This window comes from Trachemys scripta, chromosome 10 (genome assembly GCF_013100865.1).
Source record: "Trachemys scripta elegans isolate TJP31775 chromosome 10, CAS_Tse_1.0, whole genome shotgun sequence".
NCBI classification, from domain to species: Eukaryota; Metazoa; Chordata; order Testudines; family Emydidae; genus Trachemys; species Trachemys scripta.
The window spans coordinates 3,933,561-3,948,894 of record NC_048307.1 but is presented as its reverse complement, the minus strand read 5'-3'; the positions used below and the strand labels follow the sequence as shown (position 1 = coordinate 3,948,894).

The window sequence follows — 15,334 nt, the reverse complement described above, 5'->3', positions numbered from 1 at the left end:
AGTGACTCTGGACTGGAGTAATTAGTGTTTTAATTCTTTTCCATCTCTGCAGTTTAAGCATAAAAAAGCCAGACACCAGCAACAGGAAGAAGCTATCCCAGTGGATGTGCCTGCTTCATAACGATGTGAACAAGATGTTGGGCAAACCCGAGTTCGACTGCTCCCAGATGGATGAACGCTGGCGAGAGGGCTGGAAAGATGGTTCTTGTGTCTAGTTTAAGGAGATGCCATTGGAAATAAGACTGATGTTATGATGATTTAAATACAATAAGAACTGAACCTGGTGCAATATAATTAAAAACAATACAAGTAAACATATGTGTACATGTGTCTGAAATGTCTTTATTTTCTCAAGAAGCTTCCTATTTTCACCTGCAACTCAGAGAGCTCATTCCCCAACTGAATTCTCAGGGAAAGAACCCAATTGTAAGTGATTATGTAGCTCCTAAGACTAGGACTTTAGGCCTGTCATGGGAACACGGTCACAAGTCATGACAGAAATTGTGGCAAGTTTTATCAGATCAAGCCTTTAAATATTCCATAAGTCCACTGATGTCAATATGTTAATAAATGTTCACAGGAGCATGACCTTAAGTTGTGTTTTCCATCTTTTTGTTTCCTTTACTCAGAGATGCCAGCATCTCAGACCAATTAATGGGGACTGGAATAATGAAATCACCTTTAGCCTCAATTAAGTTTTTGAGAACATGGGGGACTGTAACATTTTTGTTTAAAAACTTAAACATGGGTCTCTCCCTGCTAACTACAAACATGGATTTACATGGTTATGCTGTATTGTACATGCTCAAAACAGTTTTATTTTCTAAACCAAGCAAAGGCACAAAGCCTCAGTGCGCATCACATCCAAACCAAATTTCAAACTTCAGCCATTTTGGGTAGCCCTGTCTAAAACTTGGATGACCAGAATTCTGTAAATGAGACTATTTTATGTTTTTCACCTATGGCAAGAAATGGCTGCAAGGATGTTATTCACAGTCAGTCTATACTGCTCAGGTTCTAACTACAGACAAATCTGCGCAGGCTCCCGCGGATTCTTTTATCCTATTTGATGAAGAGGGTATTCACCCACGAAAGCTTAGGCTCCAACACGTCTGTTAGTCTATAAGGTGCCAGAGGACTCTTTGTTGCTTTTTATTGATCCAGACTAACATCCCTTTGATACGATCCTATTTCAGTTTCACTCTCTGTAGCTGCTGCTCTAGGGTGGGCCAAGGCCAGCGGAAAAGGGAAACCCCCAAGGGAATGTTTTCTCTTTTTTCTTTTCTGTTTCCTTCACCTCTTCCTCCCTTTCATCTTTGCTCCCTCCTCCTCCATCCCTCACTCAGAGGCATCTCTCCCTTCTCCCCGGCCGCCTCCCCTGCCCCAGGCGAGCAGTTGCAGCAGGGGGTGAAGAAAGCCACCCGGCCCAACATGCATTGCGGTTCCAAGATGGCGGCGCCCAGTGAGCGTAGAGAAAACCCGGCTTCTGGCCCGTCTGCCGGCCCCGGCCCTTTCCCTTTCCCCCTGCCCGGGCCGCCCGGCGCCGGGGCGGAGCCGCAGCCCCGGAAGAAGCCGTGCCGGGCCTGCACGGATTTCAGGAGCTGGATCCGGGAGCAACGGAAGCAGACGGCCTCGCCGAGCGGGGTGAGGGGGCGGCCGGGGAGCAGCGCCCCGCTCCCCAGCGCGGGAGGGGCTGGGAGGAGACATGAGCGATCCCCCTGCCCCTCCCGCCGCGAGGGGGAGGATGGTTCCCTTCACGAGTTCCCCACCCCCTGGGAATGACCCCTCTCCAGAATCCCTCTCCTCACAGACAATGGTTGGCAGGGGAGTACGAGTGAGCCCCCTTTCCCCTCACTCAGTGATGGAGAGGGGCATATGAGTGAGACACACACTTCCCCAAGACTCCCCTTACAGGACAGTATGAAGGAGAACCCCCCCCCACCCCGCCAGCACAGCCCTTCACAGGCTATGGTTGATGGGGATAGGAATGAGACTCCCTTTCACAGGCAATAGTTGATGGGGGGATCTGAATAAGCAACCCCCCCCCCCAAAAAAAAAAACTTGTCTTCACCGGCAATGGTTAATGGGGGAGTACGAATGAGAACCTCTCCCCACACACACACACCCCCCAGCACAGTCCTTCACTGGCAATGGTTAATGGGGGAGTCCAAATGAGACACACACACCCGAACTCTCCTTCACAGGCTATGGTTGACAAGGGGTAGGAATGAGACACCCCCCACCTAGAATCTCCCCTTCTCAGGCCATGGTTGATGGACAGAAGGAATATGAGACTATAGGCAAATTACTTAACCTCCCTGTGCCCCTATCAACAAAAAGGGGAGTAATCATATTTGTCCACCTCATTTAAAAGGAGGTTTAATTAACTAATATCTGTGTAGGCCTTCAATTGAAGGTGCGCTAGAAACACAAAGCTTATGGGGTTAGTGTAAGGTATGTTCATTTTTTATCCCGAGTACAATGTGCACATATAACCCTCTTATTTTTCTGACCCAGGAAGCATATGTTGAAGAGGAGAAGGAGAAGCCTCCAGATTGTCCTCTAGACAGAGAAGAACTTGGGAGAAACACATGGTCTTTCCTTCACACTATGGCAGCATATTACCCAGATCACCCAAGCAATTCCCAGCAGCAAGATATGACACAGTTCATTAACTTATTTTCCAAGTTTTTCCCTTGTGATGAATGTGCAGAAGATCTGAGGGAAAGGTGAGTCTTTTAAAAATATATCTACAGGTAAGAGATCAACCTAAAGTGTTAGACTCTAATGGTCTGGTTTGGAGATCAACTTTTCCAGTAGTTGGTATCTTTATGCCTATTGTGTATTGAATTTTGTGTTGCAAAAGTGTAGTTTTCTGATTGAATAAATCATAAACAAGGAGACAGGACATATACATTCAGAAGACAAACACTCTACTGCTGTCAGATAGCACAATAGCTCCAAGAACTAGTGAAAGGAGTTTGGTTTGTTTGCTGGTTCGAACCAGGCTCATAAGAATGGCCACACTGGGTCAGACCAAAGGTCCATCTAGCCCAGTGTCCTGTCTTCCAACAGTGGCCAATGCCAAGTGCCCCAGAGGGAATTAACAGAACAGGGAATCATCAAGTGATCCATCCCCTGTCACTCATTCCCAGCTCACTATACAAAATGTTCTTCTGAACCCCAAAGGGCAGCCACGTTGCCAGGTCAATATTAGGTTGGATCTTACTCAAAATACCACACTGCCAGCCAATCCTTTAGTGTCTAAAACTAAAGGTTTATTATAAAGAAAAAAGAACAAGAAGAGAGTTGTTAAATGGTAAAGCAATTAGGTACATACATGAGACTACAAAGTCCATATATCAGGTTCTTAGCAGTGTTGGTGAGTTCACTGGCTTGAAAGTCCCTCTGGAACACATCCACAGCTTGGATGGGTCATTCAAGGAGAGAGGGATAGCTCATTGGCCCACTAAACCCAGGGTTGTGAGTTCAATCCTTGAGGGGGCTCTTTAGGGATTTGGGGCAAAAAAAAAAAAAAAAATTGGTCCTGCTAGTGAAGGCAGGGGACTGGACTTGATGACCTTTCAAGGTCCCTTCCAGTTCTATGAGATAGGTATATCTCCATATATTATTATTATATTATATTATTCAGTCCTTTGTTCAGAACTTCATTTGTAGAAAAGTGACTCCAGAGGTAAGAAGCAGGAACGAAGACAAAATGTTCTTTTGCCATGTGGCTTGTACTTCCTTTGTCCCAAACACAAGCTTCACAGCACATGGCATGGAAAAGCCTTGGAGTTCTCTGTCCACAGGCATGCCCTTACATGTCTTGCTGACTCACAAGGTGTATCCCCAGGCTCCTTTCCATGGCTTCATTGTACCACTGATGACAGGCTAGGCAGTGCTGATGCCAATCTGAGTGGGGGTGTCCCCCAGAAACACAGCACAAGTTTTGAAATATGGATATACCATACATATCTATAACTCACAATAAAAAGATGATACAAACATATAAACAAGATTAACTTGGCCAATCATAACATTTTAACAGATACCACGTGTCATATCTGGTCAGATTCCTTGCAATTTTATAATATTGCTATTAACACTATTATAAAGTGTTCCACATATTCCATACAGCGTCACACAAAGCTAAGAATCTCTGGTATCAAATCAATATCCTAACCTAGCAGGAAAAGTGAACTGCATGAAGAAGTTTATAGAAATGTTTGCGTGCTTCTTTCAAAAGGTGACTAAAGATTCAGTACAGAGCTTCCTATTTGTTACATGGAGATGAGAAATCCTCTTGTCTTTTACCGGAGCAAACAGATCTTAAAAAGCTACTCCAGTAATGATATTTTTACTGCTGTGGAGGGGTACCTATTTATCACCATTAGCAACTGCATAATGCAGATTCTGTGGTTGCTAGCCAGCCTGTGTCACATTGGGGAAATAGAATCAATGATTTTGAGCTTCCCAAAACAGCCTTGCCTCAGTGACTGAAAGAATCAGCTTACGCTAGCTCAGGCAGTAGAAGGAATGGGTGAATACAATACATGAGGAGGGCTGATATATATTCTGTTTGCTAGAGGGCGGAGCTACATCTTCTGTACACCCAAGCCAATTCATTACCCACAAATGGAATTATCTAGTGCAAAAAAAGATAGTTTTGTATTTGAGAGCTCGTTAGTGACTAAAACACCTTGATGGAGCCCAATATAGAAAAGATGCTCATTATTATTTACTTAATTTGCCAAGAGATTCTCTCAAATCAAATTATTGATGAGCCTGAATACTTTTGCCATGGATAAACTGTTTTGATTGGCATCCAATTTGTTCCCAACCAAGGATGTGACTGATAAGGAGCTTCAGGAGTGCCCCTAACTCACATGCATCCAAGCCAATTGCAGCCGTTAATGTGGAGGTGCAGCCTGCAATGAATACAGATCTCGGTATGCTGGCCTTTATGGTCTCTGTGAGACATCTCAAAATAGAGGATGAGAGAGGCTCTGACCATCTGTGGGCCACACACCTGCTTTGGAGAGTGAAATCACTGCTTATAAAGTAGTAAACAGCATTTGATTCCTCTTCCCTCTGCAGATTACGCACAAATCAGCCTGATGCCAGAAGCAGGAATAATTTATCCCAGTGGCTATGCCTGCTTCATAATGACATCAACAGGAAGTTGGGGAAGTCTGAATTCGACTGCTCCCGGGTGGATGAACGCTGGCGAGATGGTTGGAAAGATGGTTCCTGTGATTAATCTGTAGAGACTCGACAGGAAATCAGACCAATTCTAGTATAATAAGAATCATCCCTGATGTGAACTCAGTACAAGGAGCTGCAGCTCAATAGTTTGTATGTGTGGCTGCCATGACTTGTGGAAATAAATGTGTCTCCTGCTCTAAAAGGCAACTCAGAGATCTCATCCCAACAGAATATTGTTTTAGGGGGTAACTAATATATGGTCATGTCCCAGCTGGGACTGGGACCATACATGTGCCACAGGAACTGCCAGAAACTTGCAAAACTCTGTCACTGGGACAGTTCACAGTAAGGAAAAGTCTCTCAATTTCTATAGTTCTAGGGGCACCTCGTGACTCCTGTTCCTTTCACTTTTTACATAGTCTTAGCCTTCTCCTGGTCTACGTTTTTGTTTATCTGTAAACATTGCCTTCAAGTTTTAGGCAGTGCCTTTCTTCCTCTGTGTCACTTCAGCCTGTTCTGCTGGTCTTACAACTGGCACCCCAATACAAATCCATAAGTGCTCCATTCTGTGCCTTCTGTGTCATCCTTGATCTCTTCTTCCAAAGTCTATGAGCTGTTGTCTGTTAATGCTATTTAACCATTAATTCACCTACCACCCACTTACTTGCTAAAAGGCCTCAAGGCAGGAAGATTTTATTTAAACATTACAAATCATGGACTCCAGGTCTCTCATTCCAGCCATGATGAATATCCTCATTTTGTATGTTCCTTTATCTAATCTTTCAAGAGGGCATTGCAGGAAGAAAAAAGAAAGAAGCACAAAAACCTCAGGTAGAACAAATGGCACAAATTAATTAGCTGGATATTAAACATTGTGATTTGATTGCTAATTGTTTGGGCTCATTAGGCGCATGATGTAAGAATTCCCATGGAACCACCTGCTTTTAACGTATATATTTATTTTTAATCTCTGCCGTGAACTTTTGTTGTGTGTAGAAGTGGTTGCAATGATGTGTGTGTGTGTGTGTGTTATCTGGTTGTAATGAAGCCAATTCAGATGAGTTTTACATATAAGAGTGGTAAAATACTGTCTGTATTCTGAAATCCTTGATAGATAATCACAGACTGGACTGGTCTGTATGCTCCTAAGGTGAAATTCTCTCTTGGGCAGGACCTTTGCTCTAAATTCTATGCAGCATTTAAATCCCACTTGTCTTGTGTTAGTCTTAAATAATACCTAGGCCCTGCATTGTGGACTTAAAGTGGTGCATGGTGTGAAATTCACCCCTAGTAACTGGTCAAGTTCCATACTGTGTATTGGGCCGCTAGGTCTGCACTCTTTGTGTGTGTGTATGTGTGTGTGTGTGTATGTGTGTGTGTGTGTGTGAGAGAGAGAGGGTGGTGGTGAGAGAGAATTTCAGATGAACGTGAAATAAAAACCGCTTGTTTAAAATACTTTAGTTGCTTTGCTGGACTTTGTCTACGTAGACAGATTTAAATTGTTAGAATTATTGCAAGATATTAAAGATATAGCATGCAGTCTTTTTTCCTTAAATTTATACGGATTTCTGGGTACCAAATTGTCATGTGACATTGTGTGAACTGTGACAGTATCTTCTGGGTCTCTATTTTCTGCTGATGTTTTAAAACTATTTGGGGTTTTTTGGTGAGCATCCTAAGTGTGTCGTCTCCTGAGCTACTTCAACATAAGCAGTGATTTATGGAAGTAGATCAGGGGTGGCATGGAAATTGTAATGGGTGGCATCTCTGTAAGTGAACAGGGGCTAATACCTCCTGTTAGCAAACATCTGATCCTGAGACTATGGGACCTAGGGCTCCTTGGAGAACATATAAACAATCAAAGCTTTGAGAAAGTGTTCAGATGATTTGACCCTCTATTACCCTTTCAACCCAGACCTGTTAAAACAATACCATACTGTGTTTTTTCCCAAGTTAGTTGCATTCAGCAGGTGGTGTATTTTATCTCACTGTCTGCAATATTGATCCTATGTGTAACCTTTCATTCTAATTAAACTGAAGCTTGATTTCATATCATTTTTATGATTTAACTGAATTGGGACTTCAGGACATGATTCAGGTTATTAAAAAAAGCTCATTAAAAGTGTCTCAGTGTATGTTTAGCTTCTTGGAACCAATACACTCCAAATATCTCGCCCTCAGAATCAAATATTTACAATAGTGTGAAATTCATACCTGGGCAGAGGATCAGCACAAGGCCTGTGCACCACTAACATTCCTCTGCAGATCTCAAAACAGTGCTTAATTCAATATCCTCAGTTAACATCTGCCTAGTGCATTCGCTCATCAGCAAATTCTGGCTACTTGTTTGTTAATAGAGCAGATTGTAACAGCGCTGAGTGGTTAGCTGGTAACAATAGCAAAAGTTAGTGTTCTCTTTTTTCTTTTATATTTACACTTTACATGACTGCTTTCATTTGCCATGTATTTCTCAAGCCTAATTTCATATCTCTGCTTTTGCTTCATGTTTTTTTTCCCTCATTGAAGGTCACATCTAACATTTTGATCTTGTTTGTGCAATTTCTTTAGGATGTTTGTAGTCATGTAGGGAGGGAAAAAGCATGAGTTTTTAATCTTTTAATGCATATGATGAATGTAGTTCTAAGAATCAGTATTCCTATCTATTTCAAAATTGGACAAATTATTTCATCTCTGATTTCTCCACTCCATGGGGTTCTATGAAGAGAACAGATCATAGAATATCAGGGTTGGAAGGCACCTCAGGAGGTCATCTAGTCCAACCCCCTGCTCAAAGCAGGACCAATCCCCAGACAGATTTTTGCCCCAGATCCCTAAATGGCCCCCTCAAGGATTGAACTCACAGCCCTGGGTTTAGTAGGCTCAGACCACTGAGCTATCCTCCCTCCTGGCCTGTGTTTGTATCCCCATCTGAGAAACAATAAATGGAATTAAACCTACCCCACAGGGTTATTAGAAGGCATCATTAATGCTAGTAAAGTGCTGTGATTCCCTTCAGTGAAAGGGGCCATAGACATGAAGTTATTCAGTAGGCAAGGTTCTTGCCTGTCAATTTTTGCCCTAATTTGGCTAAGGGCAGAGTACCTGCTACTCTCATTGACTCAGTGAAAGACAAATTGTGGATTCAACACACCCTCTCAGGACCAGACCTGTAACTGCACCACAGAACAACTGAAACGTGGCACAACTCAAGCAGACAGGTGTCCAGAGTTTTCATCCATCGTGGCTAGTAACCCATGTAAAGGGGATATTCATGTTAACTACATGCAAGCTGCCCGGCTTCAAGCTCCCCTGTGCTGCCACCAGAATGAGGGAGGCCGCAGCCCCAACAGGACTTCCCATTATGCGATGAACTAGGGTGAGGAGAGGCAGGTGCTCCTTAATGATCACCTGGGGTACAATTCCAACACCGCTCCTTGCAGCATTTAGCATCACAAATAACGTGCTGCTCTCGCTGGCCAGTTTGCATTCACAATGGTGGTGGGGCTTGCAGAACAGAGATCGGAGCAACAAGGGAATCCTCTAACTCCCGAATAAGGCCGCTCTGCCTCCCATCGCTGGCAAGTAATCCGTGGGGATGCTGACTGAAGCTTTGGGAGGGACAACGTCTACGATTTTCCCAAGGATGATCTGTTTCTGTGCAGCGTATTGGGTGTAAATATTCTCCTTTACAGCTAGAGCACTGGGGATAGTTCTACCCCTTGATTTTTTTACCCTTTAAACCTGTGTCAGCGAATGTTAGGAATCTCCTCTTCCCTGCTGCAATTTCATGATATCCATCTTATGTTGACTGCTGCAGACAGGAACTATGCTCTGTGCTTTAAAAAAAAAGAGTGCTGGTTTCCTAGCCCTACAAGCCTCTTGCCTACAGCACAGGGGATGGCGGTGCAAGCTCCCCCTCCACTGTGCATTGATGTGGAGGGTCTGCTTGCAGGAATGAAAGCACAAGCGCTGTCTCCATGGATATCCAATACCCAGCACTTCTCTGGAGATTGCCTGCAAGGTAGTTGTGATGTGGGCAGTATCCACTGGGAATGAAAACACTGACTCATTCATGTCGATCACCAAGCAGCTAACAGGTTGAGGGTTGTTGCTTGCTACTAACCTAGGTCAAATTTGAACCAATGCTCATATGCTATTACTAATCCCTTGAGCCATCAACTTCATTTTTATGATTCCTCTTAAAGTTTCCAGTAACAAAGATAACCAGCAGCACCAGTATTTTATCTGCCTAGCTTTGAAACTGTTCTCCCTGCCTTGGGCATGTGATAATCTTGGTCTATCAGTGCTTAGTGAATCAGAAGCTTCTACAGCACCAAGAGTTGTAATGGAGCCCTCCTGGGTACACTGCATGAAAGACTTCTCCAGTGGAAAACCCTGCAACCTGAGTGGCAGTGATTAGATCAGGGCCTGGTAGGCGGGACTCCTGGGGTCTGTTCTTGATGCCCACTGCCTCGCTGTGTGCCCATGTTGAAAGATGCTCTGTCAGCGCAAAGTGTTATTTCTGTGCATTGTGCCGGCACAGGTGTTTGCATTTCCTTGATGTTACAGCAATCCATCCTTCCATGTAAAAGCTCTGTTGGGCCAAGTTTTCTTCTCATGCATGAAACACGATCACGCTTGCCCCTACAGCACTGCCCACCCCAACCCCTTTTAGGATCTCAGCTACACCATGATGTTGAAGTTTGTATCAGCTCTGCAGAAGAGTTCTTTTGCATTTCAACCAAGTAGCCACTGGAGGGCAACAGAGCATATATTTCCTTGACTTCCCCATTTTTTTCTCATGCTTTTAGATCACCACAGAAACTGTCCAAGCCACCCCTGGGTTTCTGCCTGCTACTTGTCCCTTTTCTGTGGATGGTGGGAGGGAATTTCTCATTTGTTACTCTTCAAACCAATGACATGTTGATTTTCACCCTGAGTCTGTGGTTACCTGCCATGTGCACTGCTCCTTTCATTGTTCCCTTTTATGGAGAGAAGTGAGAGAGGGGGAACTCCCCTGCCTGTCGCTGAAATCTGCACTCAGCACCATAGGCAACACCCACCAGGATCCAGACAATATGTCCAGCGTGCTTTCTACCTGGTGTTCCTAGTAGTTATTCCCAATATGTTGAAGAACCCAGCCACTGCTTCCAAGCATATGGCAAATAAGGAAATGGAAAAGCCACTTCAAAAGCATTTGCCTCATCTACTCATTTTATAATCATTTTCTCAGCTAAAGGATTTTTCTGGGGTGTATTTATTTTTTGCTGCATTGCAAATGGTGCTAGATTCTGTAAAGACAACTAAAAATAATAATAGCTTTTAGCATCCGTTCTCAAACCGCTTTACCCATGGGGAAACTGAGGCAGAGCGGGGTGAGGTGACTTGCCCAGGGTCACTCAACAGGCTATTGGCAGAGTTAGGAATGGACCCCAGGTCTCGTGAGTCCTAGTCCAGTGCTTTAGCAACTATGCCACACTACCTAGATAATCCCTGCCCCAAGGAATTTACAGACTAAATAAATGTTGGCATTAATGGTCCTTGTGTGTTGTATCAGCTCCTCCCACCCCTGGGGGAAGGGCTGTCCTGCTTCTTCCTCCCTTCGGTGGCCTGCTGCCAGAGAGCAGCTTTAAGTTATGGTCTGCTTCACAGATCCCTCACCCCATGGCAGAGGCTGCAGAAGAGATCAATTGAATCAGCATGTTTCCTGGCTCTCTTGATTCCTCTCCAATCAGTGCCTCCTACCTTTTCCTGAAGACAGCCTAGGCCAGGGCTGAATTCAGCCCCTGTGCTGCAACCAGGATCTCATCTGAACAATAAGAGTCATTGGTCAACTCGCTGTTTTGCTGTCTCTGCACCAGCGAACAGTGCTGAGGTCTCAACAAGAACAAGGAAGTTCATTATGATTTTAAATATATATTTATATATATTGCAGCAGCACCTAGAAACCTCAAACAAGCCAGGCCTGACTGTGCTGAGTGTTGTACAAACAGAAAATGATAGTCCCTGGCCTTAAGAGCTTGCAGGCTAAAGACCAGATATAACAGGTGGGTGAGATGGTAACAAACGTAATAGGATGTGTACCATTCTTAGCCAGGAGCAGTGACCACAGCTTGCTTTGTGTGGAAGACCCTCTGACTTTGCATGGGTGCAAGAGATAGAGAGCAAATGGCAATGTTAAATAACCCCACCCCCCTTTAAAAACCAAGTCAGGCGTTCCACCCAGCCCCTGCAGAGTGCTTCTCCCTTTTGTTAAAGCACTGAGCTGTATTTTCTAAAACACAAGCACTGGCCCGTGACAGTGAGCACTTCCCCCTTTGACTCTTAACTAGGTGTAGACAAGAGCTAGCATTTCTCTGCCTTTGTCATTTACAGCTGGGGTGAAACGCTACCAGTGGTGTAAATAAGTGGAGAATTGTGACTGGGTACGGTTTACGCTCACTTTGGACAAGTTTAAATGACAAGACAAAGGGCAAAGTAGTGGAGAAGGCTGGCCTTGGGGGTAAGGAAAAGGGCTGGCACTGAGGAGATCTTGTTTCAATTCCCAGCACTGTCAGACTCCCTGTGTGACTTTGGGTAAGTCAGTCTCTCTGGCCTTAGTTCCCCATCTGTAACATGGGGGAAATTCTCCCTGCCTTTCCTGTTTAGATTATAAGCTTTTGGGGAGTGGGACTGTGATTCTCTCTGAGTATGTACAGCACCTAGCGTAGTGGGGTCCTGAACTTAGTATGTGCTATTGTAATACAAGTAGGCTCCACAAGTTTTTTTTGTCAAGCTGCAATTTTCCTCTGAACTCCAGGGATTCCTTTAGTATTCACAGTGCATGATTATTTAAAACACAAATAGCCATTCCCCATTTTCAAAATGTAACGGCAGATCCCATCCTCATCACCCATGTCTAGGTTTTTGCAGACCTCGCCTGGCAGCCCTTGTATTCTCAGGCAACAGAGAAATACAAAACCAAATGAACTGCAAATGCTCCTCTTGCAGGGGTTCCTAATGGTTCGCTGTAGCTCAGATGAGAGCTGTAGTAGCTACACATGTCAGATCACCGCTCAGGCTACCATGAATCTGCCCCTTGTCTTTGTAGCTGTCCATCTCTGTTCTCATTACCATCCCTGCTTCGCTGGAGTACTGAACAGAGAGCAGGTGACTAGTGCAGAAAGCAACTATTTGGACTGGCTCTCCACAGAATGGGACTTGCTGCCCTAGATCTAATGGAGTGTATGGAGTTCAGCTAGGGATCCGCTTTCCCTTACTTCACGGTGAATCGGATGAATCTGAGTCTTTCTTGACCTACCAACATTCAGCCCTGGCCTCATGCCAGGCTAGATTAAAGGTTTGGAAAATCCAATATTTGGAACTCCCCCAAAAATGTGTTGTGCTCTGAAACCTTTAGTGAAGGAACAAACACCATGTTCACTGGATTGAATTGCACCCCCAGAACTCCCCCGCGCCGTGGTGGTTATAAAATCCTCTGGGGTTTTTTTGGCCAGTCTTGGGGTTTTGTGAACCCATCTGTCTAGTGCAAATAGCGTCTTAGGGATGCAGAATGCAATGAACCAAGATTCCCCTGGCAATTTCCATTAGAGAAGTTACTCTCCACTTCCCCTCCTTTTACAAAAATATCATCTTGTGTTTTCTGCTTATTAAATGGCTGCTGAATTCCACCTCAGAGGTGGCTGCATTTCAGCAGTGGACGAGTGAACATTATATAAGTAGCCTTAAGGTAACTTTGGGATGCTCCGGAATGGAAGACGCTATGTAGTTCTAGAATAACAGCGTGCTCCGGTATTGTCAGTGGACTAATCCATTAGCTCTGGGACTGTGCATCATGGATTCCCACACACTCCCTGAAAAGATTTCCATTAGCTCTTTTCCATCTTCCCAGAGGCTAATTGTATGAGGCAATTTTATTCAGACGCTGGTGGGTGCCAAGCAAAGCATTTCAGAGCAGCATGATCATAAACAACAACATGTTTATATTTGCTAAAGGGCAAAGCATTGCAATTGTATGTGCCAGTCCAGTAATAAACAGAGAACTTGCTGTATCACCATCCCCATCTGCTTGAACAGACCAGGTCAAATTCAGCCTGATGTGGTTTAGCTGAAGTCACTGGACTTTATACCATGGATGAAGTCTGGCCCATTGGCTGGCAGGGGCCAAGCATCTGAAAAGTGCTTACTCTTAACTTATTCCGAGTGCCGATCTGAATCGGTTTCACTGCAAATTCATTGCCATCAGGGCTGAAGAGTTTCACATCGGTAATTTGTTTTTAGGCTTTCAATGAAGCAGATGTGGCCATAGATTGGGTTAATCTCGAGTAAGAGCAGGGACAGAGAAAAAACATCGTCCACTGCGACTCTGGTGCAGGGAAGAGGTCAAGGACCTTAATGGATTTGGTTACATTGGCTTATGTTGCCTGCTGCCATACTTCATATGGGCCTGATCCTGTGGCCAGTGAAATCCGTGCTAAATCTGGTCTTTAGGGATGATGCCCTTTACGCTGCATGGACAAGCCGTTCTACGGCTTTCTCTACACTAGCACTTTAATTGGTAAAGCTTTTGTCAGCCAGGGGTGTGAAAAAACAGCCCCCAGTCTGACATACATTTCCAAGTGCTGGAGTGGACAGCGCTAAGTGGGCAGGAGAGACTCTCCTGCTGACATCGCTCATGTCACTCATGGGGGAGGGTGTTAATGATGCCGGCAGGAGAGCTCTCTCCGGCCGGCCGTTAAAGAGCGGCTACACGGGAGACTTTACAGCTGTGTCACTGTAAGATCTGTAGTATAGACATAGCCTAAAAAGCAGCATGAGAGGAGATCAGGGCGTCATTATGGGCCTGACCATGAGAATCAGTGGGAGTTTGGTTATTGACTTCAATGGGAGCAAGATCCCACACTCCAGGAGCTAAATGGATTATATTAATATACAGGAGAATTTCAATGTGGCAGCTTTGCTAACGCCCAAGGCCCCCATGACAGGGATATCTGAACATCTCCAGGTGTTGGTGTCGGCCAACAAGAGCCAGATGATTTCTGGGGTACAGCAGGAGGGATCAAATGAGTTTAAACCAAGTCTCACAGTTCCTCTGGGTGGTATCTCATAATCTGCCACAACATTTTTCCAGAACGCTTAGAGCCTAAAGGCAGCACTGGGTACCCTGGGATACCTCCTCGGTGTACAGCACACGTCTATCAAACAGGGCTGCCTAATGTGAATACTGCTTCAAAAGCAATGGCGCTTACCCCAGTGACCCGTGTATGCACAGCAGTGTGAATGGACACAATCATTGCAGTATAGGGATATAAACTATCCTATAACTTCTGCGTGTAGACAAGACCTGAGTGATGAAGGGGCAGATCCCCTTCTTGGGCTGTGTCTAGACTGAACGCTACGGCGGCACACCTGCAGCGCAGCGGCTGTGCCATGGTGGTCCTTCAGTGGCAACATGTACTACAGCGATCGGAGGGGTTCTCTGGTCTCTGCAGTAAATCCACCTCTGAGAGGTGGTGGCAAGGTCAAAGGAAGAATTTCTGTCAACCTCGCACTGTCTGCATGGGGACTTAGGTCAGCTTAACTACGTCAGTCTGGGGTGTGGCTTTTTTACACCCCGAGCAACATACCGGGGTTGATTAATTTTCTAGTGTAGACCAGCCCCTCAGTGACACAGGAGTAACTACTTCACTGAAAGCTACATAAGAATAGCTAGGAGCAGAATTCACCCCAATGGACATGAGCGCATATTGGGCACCCATCAATAAAAAATAAACAACTGCAATTCTTAATGATAGAAGAATAAATTATGGATTGACAAGAACAAGTGTATACACGCCCCCAGACTCAGCAGTCAGTAGGGTGGGAGGCCTGCAGTAATTACATAATCAATGTCTTGTATTATATACATGTAGCCTTCTGAATGTCTAAAACCCTCTAAGAAATGAAAGATTCACAGCACCAGGCTCTTTAGAACAATTGGTCTCGTTTATACTCATATCAGGCCTAAGAATGCGTTTTACAATGTCTTTTCCTCTCAAAGAATTTTATCTCAGTGCAAAACAGTTGCTGCTGAGTGTTTTATCCCATGCTCTAAGTTTAGTTTACTGCAGCTATGAAAATCTGCATC

General features: G+C 44.6%; 1 protein-coding gene across 1 annotated transcript; it reads left to right on the top strand.

The window, feature by feature from the left end:
* Positions 1-1,405: 1,405 nt before the first annotated feature.
* Positions 1,406-7,258, top strand: GFER (growth factor, augmenter of liver regeneration). Its single transcript, XM_034784788.1, has 3 exons — positions 1,406-1,644; positions 2,518-2,729; positions 5,101-7,258. The coding sequence occupies exons 1-3, from the start codon at positions 1,432-1,434 to the stop codon at positions 5,261-5,263; spliced, it is 588 nt and encodes a 195-aa protein (XP_034640679.1). The 5' UTR covers positions 1,406-1,431; the 3' UTR covers positions 5,264-7,258.
* The last annotated feature ends 8,076 nt before the right edge of the window (positions 7,259-15,334 follow it).

What these genes read in the sequence shown, in the direction of transcription:
- GFER (XM_034784788.1), top strand. Translation starts at nt 1,432, where the DNA reads ATGCATTGCGGTTCCAAGATGGCGGCGCCCAGTGAGCGTAGAGAAAAC. An exon ending in AGACGGCCTCGCCGAGCGGG is followed by an intron (nt 1,645 to 2,517) that starts GTGAGGGGGCGG and finishes TTTCTGACCCAG; the next exon opens with GAAGCATATGTTGAAGAGGA. An exon ending in GCAGAAGATCTGAGGGAAAG is followed by an intron (nt 2,730 to 5,100) that starts GTGAGTCTTTTA and finishes TTCCCTCTGCAG; the next exon opens with ATTACGCACAAATCAGCCTG.